The sequence below is a fragment of the Hippopotamus amphibius genome, chromosome 2, assembly GCF_030028045.1.
Source record: "Hippopotamus amphibius kiboko isolate mHipAmp2 chromosome 2, mHipAmp2.hap2, whole genome shotgun sequence".
NCBI lineage: Eukaryota > Metazoa > Chordata > Mammalia > Artiodactyla > Hippopotamidae > Hippopotamus > Hippopotamus amphibius.
This window is the reverse complement of record NC_080187.1, coordinates 137619538-137639188: the sequence shown is the minus strand read 5'-3', so window position 1 is coordinate 137639188 and position 19651 is coordinate 137619538. Positions and strand designations below refer to the sequence as shown.

The window sequence follows — 19651 nt, the reverse complement described above, 5'->3', positions numbered from 1 at the left end:
TGAGAAACCAGCCAAACTCCCCCAAATCATAAATGGGGCACTGAAGAATCATATTCTCTGAACATGTTTCCTGCAGACTATAAGCTGTACCCAGATGGAGACCACATCAAAGACACGTGCGGGTCTCTTTGTCCGCAGCACACAGAAATGCCTCAAGAAGTTTGCAAGACACTGAAAACAGAAGTTCACCTTCCAATAAGAATTTCTTAGCAATAGCAGCTTACTCTTTCCTTACGTAGTATTATTTATCAAAAGCCTGATTTGTGAAAGGATTATTTACATAGAAAAATATATATATATATAAATTTATCTGTACCTTTGGCATAAAGCAACCTATACAACCTATAGTATCTGCTCCTCGTGGTCCTCTGGGTTGAGACTTTGGAAAATCAGCTGTAAAGCCTAATAATCCCCTAGCCTCATTACAAAGCAATTTTGTCCTTCCTGCTTTCATCACATCACACACATCACAGAGGGGTGTGTGTGAAACTGGTTGGATTTCAAACACGCTGCAGCACGGTGCAAACGCCAACCCAGGTGGTTAAGAGGTAAGAGGGGCACAGCCAGTCATCTCCCGAGTGGCCGCGGGACAACAGTATTCTGGGAGCAGGCTTTGCACAGGAGCGTACATGCTGACATGATAAACACTGCTGGTCCATATCCTCACCATCAACAGATTCTTGTTTTCTCTCCACCTCCCCACAAAGGAGTAAAATAGATCTTTGTGTTCTGCCCCACATGACTTCTAATGCCTGACCAATTCAACCTCCAATACTGGATGGGGAAATTTAAGCTCAGAAGTGGCTCCAAATGCCACAAACAACCCAAGACAAAGCCACAAGGAAAACCACCCACCCTCCAGCCCTCGAAACTAGGGTCAAGCTCCAGATCTACACACCACACCTTTCTCAGGAAGTCTCCTATCTCTGCCCTGACGGGTCACAGCTGTTCAGAGGAAGCACCTGGCTTTGCAAAGGAGCCGGACTTGCCCTTCTGTGAACTGTGCCCAGTGCCAGGGCTGCCACTCCCAACACACATCTGGACAAGCACCTGGAACGCTGGAACAGGATTCGTCCTGTGGACCCGAAGGCTTGAGAAAGCTCCTGTAGATGCCCAAAGAGACTGGCACCCAGACGGTTCCTGGACGAAGAGTCACTGTTGTTTTTGTAACTGTTTTTCAAATATCACGAGGCTTAGAAAATGCAAAAGTCTGATTTGTAAACCTCATCCTGCACTCGGAACGTGAAACCTCAGTCAGTCATTGGTTCTGGAGCAGCACTGACCGCTGACCCTGGGAGAAGGTTCTGGAGGCTCTGACTTCAGCCCTGCTTCACAGCATTGGATCCCCGTCACCTGTAAAGTCACCTGCCTTCTTCCTGATTGTTTACGGAGTCTTGTGATGAGAAGATTAACCTACTGAGCTTAAAACGAGACCCTGAACACCCACCCATGAGAGAAGCCAGAACACACCCCAGCCTCTAGAACACCACGGCCTACTTGCTTTAACCCAGCCGTTCCAACCAGGTCACCCAGAAGGTAAGCGTAAACCTCAAGATTACACCAAAGGGGAGACGGTTAATTTTATGTGTCAACTTGACTGAGCCGCAGGGTACCCAGACGTCTGCTCAAGCATTATTTCTGGATGTGTCTATGAGAGTGTTCTGGTTGAGATGAAAACTGGAACTGGTAGACTGAGTAAAGCAGATGGCCCTCCCCAACACGGTGGGCCTCGCCCAATCAGCTGAAGGCCTGAACAGACAAGAAAGACTGAACTCCCACAGATAAGAGAGAATTCTTCCTGCCTGACTGCCTTTGAGCTGGGATATCATTCTTTTTCCCTCCAGCCTTCAGATTCAACCTGAAATCTTAGCTCTTCTTGGATTTCTAGCCTGTATGTGTGCGCGCGCGCGCGCGCGCACACACACACACACACACACACACACACACACACACACACACACACACACACAGTCTGTCTGTCTGTCTCTCTCTCGGTTCCATTTCTCTGGAAAACCCTGCCTAATCCAACAGGTCATTAGCAACCCTTTGCACCCTTCACAAAAGAGGAGTACTTTCTGCTGTTTCACCACTGGGCATGTTAATAAGGGAACACCGGGACTTGTGAGAAGCTGAAAGAGACTCAGCCTCATCCGTGGCAGAAGCTGACCGGCCTCGCTGGAGGGAAACCACAAGGTACGACTGCAGTCGGGTGGGGTGGGATGGAGGGGCCTCATGTATTTCTCAAATTAAAAGATGAGCCCTTCCTTTACTAGCTGTGTGTGAGTCAGAAGCAGGGAAATGCATGAACAGAGTCGATCAGTGCTTCCCGCAGACCCTCAGACTCCCGAGCCTCGCTGTCCTGCGGTCAGAGAACAGAGCCACCCTGCCTTGGGGAGGAAGACACGAGAGAAAGGGAAACAGAATCACTCAAAACCTATAGAACCTCGCTGAGTCCTGCTGTCTCTTCTGAGTGCGGATGCTCTAACTCACCGGTCCCCAACCCGTTTGGCACCAGGGACCAGTTTCGTGGAAGACAATTTTTCCAGGGAATGGGGGGCTTGGGGGCTGGTTCGGGCAGTCATGCAAGTGATGGTTTAGGCAGTCATGAGAGCAGCGGGGAGCCGCAGATGAAGCTGCGCTCGCCCGCCCGCCGTTCACCTCCTGCTGTGCAGCCCAGTTCCTAACAGGGCGATACCGCAGAGCGATACCAGTCCCCGGCCTGGGGGTGGGGATCCCTGCTCTAACGCATCTTATCTGATCAATAACAGCCCCTACGAGCTGAGCTCCTTCTGGGTGCCAGCTAAGCAACTGCCATGTAAGGTCGCGTACAAAACATATAAATCACCCTATAAGGCAGCATTGTTATCTCTGTATGACAGATGAGGACCCTGAGGCTCAGAGAAGTCGTCATCCCCACGATCGAGGACCAAGGGTTGCCCCAGCACGAACCTCCCTGGAGGGTCACCCTGAACCACCTCGTGCTGGCCAAGAGGCAAGGCGCCAGGTCCCCCCACTCACTCCCACTGCAAGCTCGCTCCCTGCCCCCACTAGACTCTGTCTCTACGTAACTCTAACACCAAGAAATTCTTTGCCTTTGGTATAAGTTTTCTGGAACTTGTCGCTTAACACAGCTCACAGGTTCCTATTTCAAACTGATCTGGGCAGACGTCTCATAAACTCTTTCTAATGGTGACTCCCTCGAGACACATGTTGGTTTGGGGCAGGCCAGCCTCCATCTCCTCCCTCCTTTGGGCATCTGTATCCACTGGCCACGCCCCCAGCTCCAGGAGTGGACCTGGGACTTAAGCCTGCATCAAAATCAGGCAACCGCCGGGCCATGGCTGGGAGGCTGGGGGAGTACGTGATATTCGGAGGCGGTGACCTTTGCTAGGCGGGCAGGAAGGGGGCAGTGAATCACCCAGGTGAGAGCCGCCTTGCCATCTTCTCGAAACGGAAAATAAAGCCCACATGGTAGAGGACAGACTGGAGGGAGAGAGACCAGGCTCCAAATCTACCATGAAGCCAACCCTCCTCAGCACCAACAACACTGCTCTCTTCGTCCCCAAAGCCAGTCTGGTCAGGGCTTTCTGTCACACACACGAAGGAACCCTGACCGTCACAGGTTCTCAAAGGATGGCTGTCATGGTAAACACCCCGGGACTCCCCCACGTTTCAACAGCAAACCTTTCACGGGGAAGTATCATCTGCCCGTTTCATCAAACCCTGTAAAACCCTAGGACTCTCCCCTGTTTCTGTTTCTAGAAACAAAGAACCACACATGTGAAGCATCTCGGCGACAATATGGTGAAAGTGTCTGTTCAGCCGCATCCCAGCCTGAGGAAAAGGCAAAGGCTACAGGGCTGCGGAGAATCTGAAGTCACCCGAGGGTCCCCAGGGGGCAGGAGTTCAGCCTTGAGGACCCAGCTTGAGAAAGAAGCATCTGGTTCCAGACAAAGCTCCGGGTTAGAGCCAGACGTGGGTTCCTAGCTTGGTGTTTCTACTTACAGACCTGCTTCCTCACCTACGTGGGGCGGGGTGGGGGGGGTGATGGGGGGACGCACGCAGGAGGGCAGCTGGCCACAACCGTCACAGCGCTCCCCACCCAAGAAGGAGGCCATTCAGGGAACAAGGAAGGGAAAAGATACTGCTGGCCCATCCCCAACAGCACGGCCCCCTTGGCCGTAATTTTTCTTTTCTGGTACAAGGTCCCATTAAACCAGGTGGCCTCCACCAAGAGGCAACAAACGGTGGCTTTAAGGAAATCCCCACGGTGTGCTTCCCAACGTGGAGAAGATTTTGTTTCTCATGTCAAAGTGTCTGGGCTTCATTTGTTATACTCTGTCCACTCTGGTTTTAAGGATGCTATGACAGTGATTCAAAAGTGCTATGACAAAAAGTACTGAATCATCCATCCATATTTTTCAGTGAGTATTATGTAAATTGTCAGTATTCAATAGAATGTTTAATAAATTAATAGAAACTAAAAAAAAAAAAAAAAAAAGCAAGACCCAGCAGGACCAGAGAAGTTCTAGAAGAGACAAAGGACCTTTCCACTGGAGCCAAAACACACATTTCTAACTAGACACAGGAGAAGTTCAAATTCTCTTACTCTGAAATGTAATCCTAAAGCCAGAGGGTTTGTTTACTCAAAGGCCCGCTCAACAGCTGGTCAGAAGCCGGTTTCCCAATGCGCCCTGGCGCAGGGCTCAGGGACACACAGGGGCTGGGGAGCGCAGCCGGAGCCCAGGGGACTCACGTGGAGAGGGCCCTGCTTTCCCCACCCTCGCCTGCAAACAGACACAAAGAAATGCAAAGCCAGATGGGTTCGTTTGCTGTCAGAAGTTCAATGTGGGGGTGCAGCCGTCAGATCCACACACTGCACGTCTAGAGGTGCGACCTCAGCCCTGCAACTCCTCTGGCTGTGAGCCTCCAGGCAAGTCCCTCACCCTGAACATGAACTTCGTATCCACATCGACCACTTGCCAGGTGCAGCTGGGGTTCTGGTGGCAGACCTCACGGTGGCGGGGGTTAGGGGGAGACTGATAGGAGCTCACGTTTCTTTCTGGAACGACAACAATCTTCTATCAATGATCGGGGTGATGGTGCACAGCTCTGTGAATCTACTAAAAACCATGATTTGGACACTTTACATGGGTGAACTGCACGGCATGTGAATTACAACTTATAAAGCTGTCATTAAAAACAGGGAAAGATAGCTACATAGGTATGTGCGTGTATCTATCACATTCGTTCGTTTCTGTATGTATAAAATCTCTCTGGAAAGAGTCACAAGAAATTGACAGCATCCGGAGAAGGAAGCTGGGTGGCCGAGGGGCAGGGCTAAGAAGAAGACTGCTCACCATACATTCTGGCTCCTCGTGAATTTCAAACCATGTGAATATATAAGCTATTTTTTTTCCATTGGTCTTTTTTTTTTCTTCTTCGGATCTTTACTGGAGTATAATTGCTTTACAATGTTGTGCCAGTTTCCACTGCACAACAAAGTGAATCACCTGTATTTATACATATATCTCCATATCCCCTCCCTCGTGAGCCTCCCTCCCACCCCTCTAGGTCATCACCCATCATCGAGTTGATCTCCCTGTGCTATGCAGCAGCTTCTCACTAGCTATCTATTTTACATTTGATCGTGCATATAGTCAATGCTACTCTCTCACTTCATCCCAGCTTCCCCTCCTCTCCATGTCCTCAAGTCCATTCTCTACGTCGACATCTTTATTCTCGCCCTGCCTCTAGGTTCATCAGCACTGGTTTTTTCAGATTCCGTATATATTATGAGCTATTTTTAAAACAAATAAGCAAGTAAATAAATTAAATTCAAAGAAAGTAATTAAGATAAAGATTTTAACGGACCAAGTATGTGTCAGGCCTGCCTCTTGGGCAGGAGACCCTTTTCATGGAGAGGCCCAGGACCCACCCCTCCCTGCCGCCCCCATCCCACCCAGAGGCTGCCCGTCTCGTCCTCACCTGTACATTAGGAGCCAAACCCAGCACCCCTGGGCCTTTCCTCCACCTGAGCTGTTTTCACTGTGAAGCCCACAAAAGTAGTTCTGTGGCTCAAGGACCAGCTTTCTGCTGAAACCACACTACTCGTCCCAAAGAGCACGTTACCTTTGACATTTGGAAAATTAATAAAGAAGATGAAAACGGCATGTGTAGGGGAGAGACCGAACCAAAGAGCTGCTGTGAGTCAGCTGCCCTCCTTCACTCCCGGCCGAAGCTTCCGATGCTCTGAGGACAGAGGCCTGTCCTGTTTTCAACCTCCGATCTCTACCCTGCATCTTCCCCCTCAGGCCATGACATAACTGAGCCATCCCTAGAGAACCAAGAAAGCCTGGAGGAAGAATACGGCCCCAAACCCACTCTGCAGCCCCACCACGTAGGGAAGCAGGTGCGGGAGAGGCAGTGACAACAGCACCACACCTCCCGAGAAGGGGCGATGACCTGGGATCGGCCCCGGGCTCAGTGGCAAACCCAAGGCTGGTGACCAGGGTACAATTCCTGAGCACCAGCCTCCTCCCTTTCCTGCCTTGGGCACGGCCCCTGCGCTCTGCCCATCACCTTCCTTTTAAAGGCAGTTTAAACAAGCCCAACACCAGTGCCATCTGCATCTCATCTGGCCCCGCTCCAGACGGGCACCTTGAGACTCAGGGTTACATGAGACAAAAGCATTCTCCTCTAGTGCAGCGAGAGCTTCAGGATCTCAGGCAGCCCAGCCCTAACAGGGCTCTGGCCAAGCCCTCCTGAATAAAGGTGTTCCAGAGTCTTCCAGACACACGAGCAGCGCTGCCATGCCCGACCCCCGCCCTGGGGCCGCCCCCCACCCCCCACCACGCCAGGCCCTCTGCTACGGTACCAGCACCCAGCCAAGCACGGTCACTCAAACGCCCCAGAGCCCGAAAGGCACAGGAATGCAGTGACGTGAGCCTGGTGTGATGCACACATTAGAACAAACACAGTGACAAATGGCAGCGAACGCTCTGTCTCGGAGTCGAGGAGACACAAGGATTGGCACCCTCAAACCTCAGGAGGCGGGACGGCGGCTACCCAGCTCCCCCTGCCCCCCCATCACTCCCACTCACTACAGAGGCTCTGCGTTTCCAGTATTCCCATCTGCTGAGAAAAGCAGATCCAGATTTTGATGTGAAGACTCCCAATTTTAAGTGTTCTCAGTTATCCCAGTTGTTAAAAACACTGTGCATATATGTGGAATCTAAAAACAATGACACAAATGAACTTATTTACAAAACAGAAATAGACTCACAGATATAGAAAACAAACTTACGGTTACCCAAGGGGGAAAGGTGGGGAGGGATAAATTGGGAATTGGGGACTACCAGATACACACTACTACATATAAAATAGGTAAACAACAAGGACCTACTGCAGAGCACAGGGAACCATATTCAATATCTTGTCATAACCTGTAATGGAAAAGAATCTGAAAAAGAATATATATATGTATGTATGTATGTATAACTGAGTCACTTTGCTGTACATGTGAAATATTGTAAATCAACTGTACTTTTGGACTTCCTAAGTGGTGCAGTGGGTAAGAATCCGCCTGCCAATGCAGGGGACACGGGTTCGATCCCTGCCCCAGGAAGATACCACATGCCATGCAGCAACTAAGCCCGTGCGCCACAACTATTGAGCCTGCGCTCTAGAGCCCGTGAGCCACAACTACTGAGCCCATGTGCCACAACTACTGAAGCCCACATGCCTAGAGCCTGTGCTCGTGCTCTGCAACAAGAGAGGCCACCGCAATGAGAAGCCCGTGCACCACAATGAAGAGTAGCCCCCGGCTCGCCGCAACTAGAGAAAGCCCGTGTGCAGCAATGAAGACCCAATGCAGCCAATAAAAGAAAGAAAGGAAGAAAGAAATTTTAAAAAATCAACTGTACTTTAATTTAAAAAAAAAAAAAACACTGTTCAGATCAAAACAAAACAAAAAATGTATCTGTGGGCCATCAGTCTGCAGCCTCTGACTTAATTTCCTGGCCATGGTTTATTTGGTCCTGGGTGCCACGCATGAGTGACACAATAATTCAGCTAGAATCATGGGCCCAGAGAGATAGACTGATACAGTCAACTGAGGTCTTGGATTTGCTCACCAGCAGTGCAGTCACGATGAGGAGGTGCTGGCCGTTACCGATACAGCCTGGCAGCTCCCCTCCTCCCTTGGGCACCGTCCCCTCGGGATTAACAAAGTGACACCGTTGTTGACTGAGCCCAGCACCTGCCTCCAGCACCCAACACACGGTGTGCCCCAGGCTTCCATTTCACACAGGACCACATGCAACACCTGCCAGATAACCCCAAGCAGCTCCACAGCTGCTTCTTCATAACTCTTCAGGATTACGCCTCCAACCTGCTCCCCACCCTTGTTTCTCCTTCCTGCCCTCAATCCCTGAGGGACAGATCTAACTCTCATTCCTCCAAGAAAAAATAAGAACGCCCTGGGTTTGACCTGTTTGAGGAGCCCCGTGAAATGCGGCAACAGCAAATGCACCAAGACCTGTTCCTCCAGCTCCCAAGTGTGTTTGCAAAGGGTTGGGTCCACTTCGCCCATATGTGAGGTGCCAGGTGAGGCTGAAAGCAAGGAAGGAGGCCCTAGGGGCAGCTCTGTGGGTTCAAGATGACCAAGAGGGACTCTCTGGTGGACCCAGGGGACACAACCACAGCTTGGAAATTCTGGGGTCACTGTGCTTCCGGACACACATCGTAAGGGACCCTTTCAGCATCCACTTGTCCTTGCAACGTGGTATGGGAGATGTGGGAACGTCAGTTCTTGCTGCCACCAACCCCAATTCAGGGACAGTCCCCAATCCAGGGACAGTCCCCACTTCAGGGACAGTCACTTCTCAACAGAACCCCCAACCTCTCCACCTCAAGCCGAGATATCCAGCTGTGCGGCTGGCATTTCCGTGGTGCTTCTGTCACCCTCTTTCTCACCAAGGCTTCTCCCCTGCCTGACCATCCCCTTCACCATACCCCCCTCTCCAGGCCCTTCCGATCATCCTGACACCTTCCTCTTCACCCACTGGAACATCCAGCTTTCCCTTCTGGTCTTTCCAGCACCTTCCACTGGTCTCTCCTGCTATCCTGAGTCCCCAAGGCAGCCAAGTCACTATTCATCCATTCACTCTGCAAATACTTATCAACCACCTAAAAGGGGTCAGCATTACTAAAGCAGCCCTTTCATCATGTCACTCATGTATTCAAATCCTCCATTTGCTCCTCTGTCCCACTACAAATCCCTCAGTCCTCGGGCTGGGATTCTTGTCTTCCAAACTCCAGCTCTGACAGTAAAAGGCGGGGCGGGGTGGGGGGTTGGATCAGAAATCAGACTCCTGCCCTTCACCAGCCACACGGCCTTAAGCTACACACTTCATCACTCTGCACCTTGATTTACTCAGCTGTAAAATGGGATTCCGACAGTACACTCCTCATAGGAATGAGGAAACACATAAAATGTTTAGCACAGAGCCTGGTATACAGTAAGGGCTTAATAAATATTAGTTGCTATTATTATTATTGTCACCATGATTTCTAAGTGGTCATTTTCACAAACGCTGCCCACTGCAAAACCTGCTCGGCCGGCTGGCCTGAAAGAACCTCTTCTTCTGCCACCCCATCAGGTCCTAATCCTCCTCCTCCTGCCTGAGTGCCTTCCCTGACCGCTATGTCCCCTGCCAAAGTCCCTGGGGCTTTGATAATCCTTTTGCAACTTATCAAGTGTTGCTTTTGACACATGACTCCCCTACAGACTCACCTGCCAAGTAGAATCATACAAAGGCATCATCCTACCTCCCAGACTGAACTGCAAACTCCTTCACCTCGGCTGTTTTCCCTCAGCACCTTCTAGGCTTCCAGTGGGTCTCATCAAACACGCTGGGAAGATCTCTGCAACCACTTAGCCATGCTTTCTCCTGGGTCCCTGGCTGAGCGTTGGGGAGACCCAACTGACCAGGCTAAAACCCAGCCCACCACATCTTGGAGGCCCAGAAAAGGCCAGGCTGAGCATCAGAACACCTGGGCTAGAGTCCTACTTTTCCTATAAACTCACTGGGTGACGTCAACAAACCCTTCCCGTGTCCGGGCCTCAGTTTCCTCATCTGTACAATGGGGAGAAGGAGGGAGATCAGTGGAGCTCTGAGTGCAAAGAAACCCCACACCCAAGATGTTACAAGGCCCTGCAGCCCTCCCAGGCCTGAAGAGCCCTGCGCAGGCTCTCTGTCCGCACCTGCCAATGAGGCGGTTGCCTTCTCCCTGCACCCTCAGGAAAATAAATCTCAAGTCTGGATTCTTGGCAGATCACCTGAGATTAAATACAGATTTTTAAAGTGAAACCATGACAACATGATTCTAAATTCATGGTCCCAGAACTTCCCTTTGTAAACAGTTAGAACCAAAACATCAGCCATAAAACTAAAATTCCAGACACAACCCATGAAGCCTTGTCTGCTTAAATCTGGAAGGGGTTTGTCTCCAATGACACTCTCCTTACGGGATCACACAGACACTGACACTGGAGACCCCCACGCACCCCTAGATGTGCCCCATATCTCAAGAAGGGCCTGTGTTTGCAAAGCCCCCAAACTCAATGAGTACATGGGCATGAGAGTTTACAGGCAAAGCCAGATAAGCCAGAAGGCTCAGGGTTAAATTAAAGAGGGATCTTCCTCCCTTTCCAATTTGACAGAAGGAATCAGTGACAGGTCCTGGGTCCTCACAAGCCTGTAATGAGGGCAGTCATGAGGCACCTCCTTCCCCAGGGGAGTTAAGTAGTGGGAGGCATCCTACAGGGGGTCCTAGGTGTCCAGGGAGGCTCACACAATAAAAACGAGTCACCAATTTCATTTTTGAAAGGCTCAGAAGCACATGCACCTGCCTGACGATCTTGGCCATATGGCTGAATCCTCATTTACAAGCAAAAGCAAGACCAAAGGTTGGGTGTAAATTACATCTGTTTCCAGAACCGTTTATTTTAAATACAATAGGACACTTGGCTGCTTAAAGGGGAGCCAGGGACTTGACTGACCCAATCTCACTCCAAACATCCCAACAGCCCTGGGCAGCAGGTACTTTAATTAGAGCTGGGAAGCAGATGCCCAGAAAGGTTCAGTAAACTGCTCACATAGGCAACCAAGAGGCCGTCATCTGCAGTACTGATATTTTGGGCTGGATCATTCTTTGTTGAGGAGCTCTGTCCTGGGTACTGTAGGATATCCAGCAGCATCTCCGGCCTCTACCCACAAGATGCCAGTAGCATCCCCCTCCCCAAGTCATGACAATCAAAAACATCCCCAGAAATTGCCAAATGACCCGAAAACAGGCAGAATCCGCCCCAGGCAAGAACCACTGGAGGGACCCTATTCTTCCCACATGCTGTGACTTCTTTTTTAACTTGGTGAAAAACTAAATCAAGGGCATACTCTCTACCCTCTTTTTTTTTTAACCTGGATTTTTGCTGGGTTAGATTTACTTAACACTTACTTCACTGTGGTGTAGAAAATTAAGCATCCATGGGAATTGGACGAAAGTACAAACTTGCTGGGGGTGGAGTGGGCATGTGACTACAGCTAACCTGCTGTGTGACAGACGGGAAAGCTGCTAAGAGAATAGACCCCAAAAGTTCTCATTACCAGGAAAAAAGTGATTTTTTTCCTTTTTTTGGTATCTATGTGAGATGATGGATGTTATCTACATTTACTTTGCTCATCATTTCACAATATACGTAAATCAAGTTCTTATGCTGTCCACTGAGACCGAAACAGTGCTGTCTGTCAATTTTATCTCAATGAAACTGGAAAACAAAGAAAAAAGAAAATTCACTTGAAATGTAAAAATTGAATGAAGATAAAAAGGTTTCACAACGATAGCTTCTCCCCCAATTCAAAATCTTGGTCAAGCAATCAAAAATGACCTCCTGAGGATTTCCCTGGTGGTCCAGTGGTTAAGACTCCACACTTCCACTGCAGGGAGCGCAGGTTCGATCCCTGGTTGGGGAACTAATGCGACATGACCAAAAAAAAAAAAAAAAGACCTCCTGATAAACAACAAGTTCCTACTGTACAGCACAGGGAATTGTATTCAATATCCCATGATAAACCATAAGGGAAAAGCATATGAAGAAGAATATATATATATATGTATAACTGAATCACTTTGCTGTACAAGAGAAATTAAACACTACATTGTAAATCAACTATACTTCAACAAATTTTTTTTTAAATGACCTCCTGGTGCTATACAAGCACCACAATCTCAAAGTCATAAAAAGAGGCTTAACTTTCTAACCAGGGCTCTGCCCAAAGCTTCAATTTATTAAAATAATATCAATATACTAATGAGCAAAAACTAAAAACATTTGAGGACACTTTCCCCAAATTCTGAAAATATTAAGCTTCTATATTTTCTCTTAAAGAGATCTGGGGAATCCAGGAGAAGCAGGAACATTCTGTTCCTTTTTGAAGACCTGGCTTAGTAATTAACTAAGCTCCTTCGGTCCCAGCGACTTCAGGACACGACAGCATGCACCTCTGCCACTGATCCAAGTGTGACAGCTGGGCAATGTCAGATCACCTAGCATTTGTCTTCCTCCTCGTCCCCCAGGAAGCACCAAAACAAAACCTCCTTTCAGATAAGACAATTTTACAGAGCTTTTGAAATCAGTGGCTGGGCACGCAGCCAACAGAGATCTGGGAGAAATGTGGCCTGGGCAGTAGAGCTGGGACACTCGCCACGACATGGAGAGGATCCCCAGGAGGAAAGGAAAGTCGTGGTTTCAGGCAGCACTTTCTGACCTGTCTCCACCTTGTTCGTAAGACACCAGAGGATAAAGTCAGATCCCCCCTCCTCAGATCTCAAAGGGTAAAGTCAGACCTCAGCGAGCACGGCGGGCGGGGGAGGGGGGGAAGGTACTGAACTAGCTTATGCGTGTTATCCCTGAATCCATGCAACCTCATGAGATGCTTTCCAGCATCCAAAAATTGGAGGAGTTTTCTATTTCCTAAACACAGCTTCTTTGTTGACTTCCTTCCAGACCCCCCTGGGGGAGTGGGGGGAGTGCTGGCCCTACAGTGAGCCAGGCGCGCGCGCGCGCACACTCACTCACACACACACACACACACACACACACACACACACGAAGGTATCCTGGCTCAAGGGTGCTCCGCATCCAAACTGCCTTTCCTTCCCTCCAAGGTCGTCTCCAGTCTTAAAAGAATTTTCCTTAATGATTCCAATATATGAAAAAAGCTGTAAATGATTCTGCTGATGGGACATCAGATTGATTAGTAAGTATGGGAGGAGACAGCCGTTCAACCTCAGTAGGGGTGGAGATCTGCAAAAGTGAGCAATGAGATACCCAATCATACCCATCTGATGGGAAAACATTAGAAAGTCAGATAACACTAAGTGTCAGATATGATGGGAGGATCTGAGAACCCCCAGATACTGCAAGCGGGAGGGTAAACTGGTATCTACTCAAGGAAATCATGTGAAAGTACCCCTGGGACCCAGGAATCCCACTCCTAGGGGGCCACCCCAGACTCTCTTATACAGGTCCTAGGAAGACACATCTAAGGATGCCGCAAGGAGCTGAATGCACAGACGGGGAGAAAGAAAATGAATAAATGTCCACTGAAGGGAAATTCAGACAATATAGACATATATCATAAATAATAAATAAGTATGTAATAAATAATAAAGAATTCCCCACAGTTACATGTGTACACACACACACAAATTTCTTTGCACATTCATATATATATATATAATTTGCTTATTTAATAAGCTCATACTATACATGCTGTTTCATAACCTGTTCCACTCAACAATATATAATGAGTATTATATCAACATCATCATTTTCACACCTGCACAGTATTCCATTGCAAACCATAATTTATTTAACCGAGGCCCAACTGTCAGATACCTGGGTTACTTAGACCTTTTCACTATTAAACAGAATTGCTCTGGACTTCATTGCCCATGCATCTTTGCTTCCTCTTCTAAGTAGTAAAGTTAGAAGCAAAGAATAAGTCACAGTAGAAAATGTGTGTACCTTAGAAACGGAATTGCTTGGTTAAAGGTATATATCTTTCTCACCATGATACACATTCTTTGCTTCTAACTTGAACAGTTTCCTTAGATTCACATTATTTCTGTTGTCTGGCAACGTCACTCCTTCAGGGAAAACAGATCCATGGGTCATGTATAAGCAATAATACTACATTCTTGGGCTTCCTAGGTGGCGCAGTGGTTAAGAATCCGCCTGCCAATGCAGAGGACATGGGTTTGATCCCTGCTCCAGGAAGATCCCGCATGCCGTGGAGCAACTAAGCCCATGTGCCAAAAAAAAAAAAAAATACTACATTCTTCCTCCCTTACCTTCCTCCCTTCTCCATATCCATCGTTAAAGAAATGGCGGCCACCATCCAAATAAATCCCTACCTCACAGGTGCCCAGCATTAGCCATGCAGCTCATCACAGAGGACATTTTGAGCATCAGCAGAGCAAAATACTTAGGGGTTCATTCATTTGCTAACGATATCTTTATTAGATGCCAGCTTGTGCCTGGAGCCACAGCAGGCGTCAGGGAGGCCCAAACGATTAAGGGACAGTCCAGCTCTCGGGACCCTTCTGCCTGGTAAAGTTCAGTGACACGCCTGACTCCAAGTAGAAAATTCAAAACTCGCGTGTGCTCCGGGAGCCCTGAGAGGTCCTGGCTGGGAGGCTTCTCAGAGGAGATGACACACAGGCAGGCAAACAGCAATGAGCTGGCCATGCAGTCTTCTTGGTAGTGGAGGAGACTCCAAGCAGAGGGTCAGAGGGACATGCAGGGCTAAGGCTACAAGATGCCTCTGGAGAACGCCTGGAGGTCCAGCAGGGCTGGAGCAGCAGGCAAAGCCGAGAGGGGGCCTTGAGAGGGAGGCGGGGCCCCGGACACACAGAGCCAGCTTGCCCCCACACTAAGAAGCCTGTACATGGCGGGATGGGTGGGCAGAAGAAGGATGAGACCAGAAGAGGGAGGGTGAACGAGGGAGGGGACAAGGCTGGCCGCAGGAACACCAGCTTGAAGGATACTGCTGTGACTCCGGAGATAAGGGAGGGAGGCAAGTCAGGCAGAAGCGCGGGCAGGTAGGGAAGCTCCCGTGGGTTGTGGCCCAGGTGAGACAGTCTCGGGGAGGCTTGGGGGGCAGAATGGCCAGGACGTGGTGACTGCATGCTAAGCAGCTGCAAGCGGGAGCAGGTAAGGAGGACGCCCAGCCAGGGCAGCAGGCTTTCAGGAGGCCTGATAAAGCAAGCCTGCAGAGGCCCGTGGAAAGGTCACAGCACAGGTCACAGACTTGCAGTGTTCTCGAATCTACTGGATGACTTACTCCACTCCCTGGGATGCAACTTTCTCCTCTGCAAAGGAGCATGAGGGGACTGTGTACCATCAAGGCCCTTCCTGGCTGTAAAATGCTGTAAGTTCCCGTCCCCATCAGAACTGGGGTGCCAGCTGTCCCCCTGGAAAGTCGCCCAACAAGAAGGCCTTCCTGGGAAGAGAAGGCAGGTCGCGTCCATAACCGGCCTCTCCTGTGACGACGGAACCTTCCTCCAACACTCAGCTCACAGGCCAACAAGGACCCATCCTTTCCAGCCCTGAGTACCGGCTCTCCTGCTCAAACATGCGCCCTCACATCTGGCCACACGCTGCTTGCGTTTCTCCCCCACTCCTGGGTAATAAGGAGCAGACTGGCAAAATAGCACACATAACTTCTTAAAAAGTACACCACCTTGTGAGCTGGGCGGTCTATTTTGAGCGAAATATTTCAAAGCTCCAGGCTTTGAGCTGCTCCAGGCATCAACGTTCAACACAACTGAACAACTGGGAAGGCAGGAAGGGACTACGGTGAGTCCACTGAAGGCCAGGCCATCCTTGGGCACGGAGACTGGGCACGTCCACCCTCCAGGACTGTCTGCTGAGTGCGGGAGCCACAGGCACGGAGCAAGAAGGGCCGAACGGAGGATGCACAAGCTAGGGCTGGGGGAGGGCAGAAAAGGAAATGACCGCCTAGCTCAGATGTCCAGGAGAACTACCCAGGGGAAGGAGCCTGGGAGCTGGGCCCTGGTGGCTGCGTGCAGGCAGGGCAACTGTGCAGCGGGAACTGGCCCAGGAGCGGAAGAGCACAAGCCAGCAGCATGGAGTGTAAGGAGAGAAGTGACAGGAGGTCCGTAAGGGCTGACTGATGGCCGCAGGTGCACTGGGGCTAGTTTGTAAGGGTCCCGAATGCCACACCCAGGTAGTGGCTACAGGGAGCCACTGAGGTTTGTAAGCAAAGGATGAAGGGCAGTGGGAAAGATGGGCACAGAGGGGGGCAATTGGATGCCCGCTGCTCAGCACTGTGAAGAACAATGTAGCCGGAGCCAGGGCAGGGGACGGTGGGGGCATGTGGGCCCACTGTTCCCCCTTCTCTATTTTCTCAGGACCATTGCCATTGAATCCTGTGGAGCCACAAAGAAACACCTTGACTCAAAGGCACACAGCAACCAACAGCAAACCTCAAGGGAGAGCTCCCAACCCTGCCTTTCCAGATCTGGCTTCTGCTCCTGCTCTGAAAATGCTCGCAAGCCCCTGGCCCCAAACCTCCAACAGCTGATCAAACACCCAAGCACACTGTGTACACTTGGAAGAGGAGGGATCCGGCTGTGAATAACTGACACACACATGCCCAGGTTTCCCGGAGGTCCGCCTGAGTAACAGGACACATTTGGTTCGTTTCCTGCAAAACCAGAATTTCCCAGGCATTAGGGGGAAATGCATCCCTCCCTGCATCCCCTGTAGCCCTCTCCATCTCCCTACTCCAGAGACCTCAGCCATCCTTCCTAATTTCCCATTTTCTCCCTGAACTTGAGCAACCTGCAAAAGCCTCTCCAAGATCCCTCGTGCCCCTAGAAATCTTCATGGCGGCAGTGCATTCAGTCAGGGAGGTAGGCAGAAAGTCACTGAGGCCACCAAGGGTCGCCAGACATCCTAGGGCCCAGCTCCAATTCCTGGCGCAAAGCTCCAGGGGGCATCCCCCAAACGCTAGACACTGCTTCTTTTGGTAGCAGAACAAATGAAAAGAAAAAAAGCAGGTGGTGCTGGAGGAGCCCTCAGAGGAAATAGAGGGAGGGGTAGCAAGGTGGGTAAGGTTCAAGTCAGGTGGATCGAGGTTCAAATCTAACTTCCACCACTGAGTTTACTTGTATAAGCCACCTTTCCTCTCCGGAAAAATTTTCCTCATCTGTGAAATGGGTATAAGAATAAATTCCCTGGAAGGTGGTCTGAATTCGGAGTGCTCCTGTCAACGTTAAGCATTAGTGGAGAGTTAAAAGGAATTCAAAGGGGAGACTATTCCTAAAGTATGTAGCAAGGAAAACCAGCCGAGCGCACCCCCGCAGGGCAAGGCCAGGAGTCCCAGGCTAGCAGCAGCGCACCCAGGCGCCGGGCCGGAGCAGCCGTGCGCGCGGGTGCGGCGGGCGCGCGGTGACAGCAGGGTGGCGGTACAGGGTGGCCCGCGGGGGCTGCAAAGGGGCGGCGGACCCACCTGAAGACGCGCAGCAGCAGGCAGGCGATGAGGAAGGCGGTGAAGGCGCACGCCACGATCACGGCCGCCTTCAGGGTGGGCAGGTCGTGGAGCAGGCTGGAGATGCGGGTCACCAGGGCGTCGCCGCTGCTGTTGGAACTGCCGCCGCCGCCGCCCGCCGCCTCCCCGGAGCGCATCCCGGTGGCGTTGCCGGGCCCCGGGCCGGGCGGCGGCGGGGCGGCGGGCTCGGCTGTGCGGGCGCCGGCGGCGGGCGCGGCCAGGAGCGCGAGCAGCAGTGGCGGTTGCAGGAGCAGCGCGGGAGGCGGCGCGGCGCGCATGGTGCGGGCGGGCGGCGCGGGGCCGGGCTGGGCGCGCGCGGCGGCGTCCCGGGTCCCGCACCGACGCCGAGGCCTGCCCCGGGCGTTCGCGCGGCGGAGCCGGGCGGCTGCGCGGTGCTTGGCAGGAAGCTGCGGCGCCCGGAAGAGTCCGCGCCGCCCGCCGCCGCGGCTGCCGCCACCAACACGTTGCACCGAGTCATTCGACGGGCCGCGGCCCCATGTGGGCGGGGCAGGCCACCAGGCCCGGTGCGGGCGACGCTGCGCTCGCGGCCGCCCCGGTGCCCCCGGGCCCTGCGACCCCCTCGGAGAAGTAACAGTAGCCAGGCGCTGTGCTGCACTGTCACATTTTCTCTCTTTCATTTAATCCTACAGCCCCCTTAGGAGACAGGTATTTCCGTCACCCTCCTTTAATAGTTTATATAGGAGCCAGAGAGCCAGCTCACAGCAGCCCGAATTGTGTCAGACTAAGAATCAAAAACCGTGGCACTGGGGGTAAACATGCATTCTACAGATGCGGAAACTGAAGCCTCCAGAATGAACGAAGTGGGCTGCCTGATGCCCTCTGCAGTGCTGCGTAGTTCAGCATCTTCCCAATTAACTTCTTTTTTCTAAAGGAGGTTCTTATCTCATGCTTCGATTCTGCAGACATTTGGCACCTCTGCCATGAACTGGATTAGGGTGTGCTTTTCTGCATTCATACCTTTGCTGTGGGATAGTCTTCCTCCCAGGGGGAAGTTTCAGATCCCAGGGAGTAATTGGCTTGCTGCCTCCAGTTTCTTAAGTGATACTTAAGTGGAGAAAGACAGTTAGGGATGTTCTAGCATGAGGCCCAAAGGTGGGAATTGATGCAGGGCACAGAGGGCTTTCCTGGATCACTAGGAACTATACTGCAGGCCTCAGCTTCCACCTTTTAACATGAGGATGGATCCTGGCAGGAAGCTCTCCAGGGACAGATAAACAGGTACACACAAAGGACAAGTACTCAGTGACCTTAGCTCACTACTGGTCCTACTAAAAAAAGCAACAGATAAATAAAAGATAGTACAGTGTATTAGTTAGCTATTGCTGCCTAACAAATTATCCCCAAACTTCAGAGCTTAAAACACACACATATATCAGAGTTTCTATCAGAGTTTCTCTGGTTTAGGAATCTGAGCATAGCTTAGCAGGGTCCTCTGCTTCAGTGTCTCTCACAAAGGTGCAGTCAAGGTGTCAGCTGGGGCTGGGGTCTCATCTGAAGTTTCAAGTGGGGAAGGATCTGCTTCCAAACTCAAACAGTGGTTGTTGGCCAGATTCAGCTCTTCATGGGTTATTGGACTGAAAGCCTCAGTTCCCCACTGGCTGTTGGCCAGAGGCTGCCTACCATTCCTTATCATGTGGGCCTTTCCAACATGGCAGCTTGCCTCATCAAAATGTGCAAGTCTAGAAGGCAATAGAGAGACTCTGTTAGCAAGATAGATGTCACTGTCTTAGGAAGCCTAACCACAGAAGTGACATCCCAACAGTTTTGCTATATTCTGTTGGTCAGAAGCAAGTTACAGATCTCATCACAAGGGGAGGGGAGTATATAAGGGTGTGAATATCAGGAAGCAGGGATTATTGTGGCATCTAAGAAGCTGCCTGCCACTTATAAGGTGATACGTGTTGACTTGGTGGGATGACCAATAATCACGTTATCAGAAATCATCACCCAGGAGGTACTATTGGAAATGCATGTTGAATAGCCCACCA

The 19651-nt window shown here is 50.8% G+C and overlaps 1 protein-coding gene across 4 annotated transcripts in view; it reads right to left on the bottom strand.

Annotated features, from left to right (window-relative positions):
• Positions 1 to 17930, bottom strand: part of FAM174B (family with sequence similarity 174 member B) — a 32889-nt gene extending 14959 nt beyond the window's left edge. For all 4 annotated transcript variants that reach the window (XR_009051427.1, XR_009051426.1, XM_057723051.1 and 1 more), the window contains exon 1: positions 17604 to 17930. Coding sequence is in view for 2 of the 4 variants with exons in the window: in XM_057723051.1 (XP_057579034.1) it covers positions 17604 to 17920 (317 nt within the window). In the remaining 2 variants the exon portion in view is untranslated. The remainder of the gene's footprint in view (positions 1 to 17603) is intronic.
• Between the last annotated feature and the right edge of the window lie 1721 nt (positions 17931 to 19651).